General features: G+C 42.9%; 1 protein-coding gene across 2 annotated transcripts; it reads right to left on the minus strand.

Annotated features, from left to right (window-relative positions):
* Window positions 1–611: 611 nt before the first annotated feature.
* On the minus strand, window positions 612–3,962 carry LOC142971040 (uncharacterized). Of its 2 annotated transcripts, none has more exons than XM_076111631.1 (3): window positions 3,730–3,962; window positions 2,188–2,849; window positions 612–1,442 (listed from the first exon to the last, which is right to left on the minus strand). In XM_076111631.1, the coding sequence occupies exons 1-3, from the start codon at window positions 3,753–3,755 to the stop codon at window positions 1,066–1,068; spliced, it is 1,065 nt and encodes a 354-aa protein (XP_075967746.1). In that variant the 5' UTR covers window positions 3,756–3,962; the 3' UTR covers window positions 612–1,065. The 2 variants fall into 2 exon arrangements, with proteins under 2 accessions (XP_075967746.1, XP_075967747.1); XM_076111632.1 differs by having other exon boundaries at window positions 3,688–3,962.
* Window positions 3,963–4,180: the final 218 nt, after the last annotated feature.

Raw genomic sequence — 4,180 nt, forward strand, 5'->3', positions numbered from 1 at the left:
AATCGCTCGTAGCAGACAGCTCGACTCAACAGAAACTTGACTGTTTCCTCAGATTGAATCCATCCATTCAAGTGCAATACCAGAATTGGGCCAGCAGATGTCGCCATTTTTCTACTGGTTACAATGCTTCGAAACAGTAACAGAACTGCGTCAGAGTGCGTCATAAAGCAGTTTCCCAGCACCATTTAAAGTTTACGATTCTGCACTGTACTTCACCCCAGTCCCTCACCTTTCTTTGACCTACTGGCTGCAGTGTCGGCCATGTTTTGCACCACCTGTTTGACCAGTTTAGTAAATAGAGACGCACCTTAGGTTTCCTGGCTTGCTCCTCTGATCCCCCGCTCACTGCCCATGATGTACACCCATGGCTGTATTAAGAGCACCCGAGCTTCTCCCTCTCATGGGCCATTTCTGCCTTTAGCTGCCCGACATCATGCCTGTTCAAAAGCGCTTGTCGCCTGACCAGTTCTCTTTAAACAGACCATAGTTCACCCTCACAAGCGAACATACCCCATCATGCACCATGTGTATCCGAAATGTACGGATTACATACATGTATAGTGTTGCTTTTCTGCTGAAATAAATAGAGCAAACAAAAAAAACAGGAACAATGCAATTTAATTACATTTATTTAGTATAGCCCAGAATCAAAAAACACAAATTTGCCTCAAAGGGATTTACAATCCGTACACATGCGACATCCTCTGTCCCAGGACACTCATTAGAGCTCTACAAGTTTTATTCCACATATTGTGCAAAACCAGGTCTGGTATCCAAGTGCAACAACCAGATCTGGTACTAAGGTGCAACAACAATTCAAGAAATAACACTTCCTGTGCAATGAAAGCGTCACAAGAATTCACATTAATCAATTAATAAACAGTGCATATCACTTTAAATGTAACTTTAGCTGAAATCAAAACAACAAAGTCAAACAAATTAGGATGCTTAGAAGGAGAGATAAAAAGTCTTTGGTAAATTACACCATTAATTATGCTACAGCTGCAAGATAAAAAGATCCCAGTGAATTATGTTTGGAATCATGAAGCGTCACAATCTGACAAACTAAGCATTTAGGCCCCTAACATTTGCCCTGGAGGAGGAGATGGCAAGGGATTTTAAGTATTTCTCCAGCGTAGAGAGGTAGTCTTCTGGGTGGCATCGCATGTGGGCTGCATGTTTCGACACCTTCCACTTCCTGCTCTCCACAGTCACGCCCCTCATCCTCCAGTGGTCAATCAACTTCTCCATGTCAGCCGTGTCGCACATGGCGTCGTTTTCGCTGAAGAAGAAGAGGGCCGGTGCGGTAATTGGGCTGTCGTAGAAAGCCTGGATGCTGTTGTCGTAGAAGTCTGCCGTGTGTTTTTTGAAGAGCCAGAAGTAAAGCATTGCGGCGTTTTTGACAAAGCTCTCTAGCCGTGGAACCAGAGTCTTGCCAAGGCCTGAATAATAAGAGAGAGTAAATAATCAAGAGGGTTAATATTTCATAACTAGTACAATCACATATGTTTTTCCTACAATTTCTAATAAGGTGTATGGGTGTTTATTTGTGATGCACGTCAGAGATGATGACATCCTGTATCCAAATATTTTGATGTATCATTTAAGACATTTCCCATGAAAGAAAAAGTCAAACATTTCCTAGTTTCTTAAATGAGAGATTATGTTGCTTTTCCTTATCTGACATTAGTAAACATCTTAAACGTCGGTGGGTTTTGGACTGTTGGAAGGATAAAGCTAAATATTTGAGGAGATTGCCTTGGTAACTGTGGAACTGTAATGGGTACTTTTCACTGTTTTGTAGACCAAAAGATGAAATCTGGTAAATAATCAGCAGATTAAATCATAATAAAAACTGTTGCAGTTTTAGTAAATTACTTAACAGCAATGTTGCTCATTGAATAATAATTATAATCATTTTATTGAGCAAAGAAGCCAAAATGCGCCAGTTCTAGCTTCTCCAAGCTTGAGCATTTGCTGCCTTTAGTTTCTTTATATCATAATAAATTAAATATCTTTGGGTTTTGGACTTTTTATTTTTTTCTTCAAGCATTGCCTTGGGGTCTGGGAAACTGTGATAGGAATTTTTCACTATTTTGGGAGACTTTGTAAACTAAATTATGCGTAAAAAAATAAAAGATGAACCAATAATTAAAAAGAAAATCTTTATATACAGCCTTAACACACCTATCGCCATGTGCTCCAGAGTGCCGACCACCAAGCTGTCATAGATGTGCCCGATCACCCTCTGGTCCAGGCCTGCATGTTGTTTCCGTCCTTGAGCAACGTTGATGAGTGTCTGCGTGAAAGTGAAGCCCCCGATGGAGGAGGCGTGGACCAGCACCGCCCTCTCTGAGAACTGAGGCTGCTCCAGGACCTTCAACACCTCCATCCCGTAGTCGAGCCCCCATCGAGGCCACAGGAAGTGCATTACTTTGCTCTGGACCAGGAGGACATCCATGCCACGGTCCAGGTAGAGGTCCCTGTATTTGCCCACCGCCGCTGGCCGGGCACCGAGCCAGGAGAAGAAGAGAAGAAGAGGACGCGAAGTGGATGAGGAGTCTGATTGGTTTTGGGAGGATGCGGGTGTGCGTGGAGGTGAATCTGAGAGCAACGGCGAGGAGGAAGGATCTGCAGAGGAGGAGTCGCTGACGGGCAGAGCTGAGGGAGACGGGGAGGAGTTGGGGCAAAGTGCAGTGGAAGTCTGAGAGTCTTCGGCAGCAAATACTGTCTGTTCCTCTGCCACCAAGAAGGGAGTGTAATAATAAGTTATCCCCTCGCTGATCCTATTGGTTATGAACCTTGCTTTGTTGACTTTTTCAGACATGGTTGCGTCACTCCTGCAGAGACTGGAACGATTAACAAACCTCAGATTTAATAAATCACATTCTGACAGAGAAGACAGAGAAATGTATCTTCCCCCTGAGACCCGGAAAAATGAAAGGCTGGGTGGTGCAGCTATTTTTACATATACAATAAAAACATGCCAGTTTTTTGGAAAACATTTCAATACCATTGCCAATAATACTTTTCCATTTACATTTCTACACTTTATATTTTTACTCTTGTTTTTAATCTTGTGTTGTAATTAAAATGTTTTATCCTTGATGAATTGTTTCACTATATTTATCTTAATCGTCTTGCTATTCAATGTTTGCACTGGCGTCAGTATTACTTATACACTTAATACTTCAATCAATCTCTGGCACAATTGGAATTAATGGAATTCGATCTTCTTCTTGTCTTTCAGGCTATTCTTCATCATCATCTATTTATAGACTAGTAATAGGCCCGCTTTACATTTATTATGTACTTTATCAATTAACATTTCCTTTACATACAAACAATTAAATGGATTTAGATTGCCATGTCACCCACGATCTGTGTGATACGCGTCTGAAATATTAAGGGAGGATACAATCAAGGGTTTCCATCTTGTACGGATGAAAAAGGGGGAGAGAGAGGGGGGGGGGGGGGGGGGGGGGGGAGGCTTTGAGTTCACAGAAACGAAGCCGGGCTGTGAAGAGATACTATTACGCGTCCCTTTCATCGACGCAACAAAAGTGCAACTGGAGCAAAAATGGCATCCAAAGGATCGCGTGACCGGGTCTCAGGAGGACGTAGCACAGTATCAGCCGTCATTTATTTTATTAAATGCGGATGCAAGTTCCGCCTAACAGGACTCACACACACAAGCAGCAACATCACAGCAACATATTATTATGTTACCCGGTGAAGAGCGCCAGATTCCCCATTCTATGGAGCCGGATTGTGCGGGGCCAGCCCTGGTCCTCCTGGTTGCCTGACAGAAAAAAAGAAAGAAAAAAAAAAGGATTTGGGAAGGTCGGTCAAATCATCCGCAGAGGTGGTGCTGGTGCGTCGCAATCTGATCCCCCATCGAGCGGCGTTTTCCTCCTAGTTCAAGTGATAGCGCCCCCCTCGGCGGTTGAGGTTGGTTCGGGTTTAATTCTGTTTAGTCAGGGGGGGGGGGCGGACTGTGAACGCACACCAGTGTTGGAGAGGTGAAAACACAAGTGTACAGGGGGGAAAAAATAATCGCACACTCGTAGCCGCGATGCAAAATATATTTAATAAATTAATATTTAAATAAATAAATTTAAAAGTCTTTAGTCAGAATGATCTTTACAGACAATGTTTTAGGGGAAGAGGATGACAACTA

This window comes from Anarhichas minor, unplaced genomic scaffold (assembly GCF_050575085.1).
Source record: "Anarhichas minor isolate MPS153535 unplaced genomic scaffold, ASM5057508v1 ptg000045l, whole genome shotgun sequence".
NCBI classification, from domain to species: Eukaryota; Metazoa; Chordata; class Actinopteri; order Perciformes; family Anarhichadidae; genus Anarhichas; species Anarhichas minor.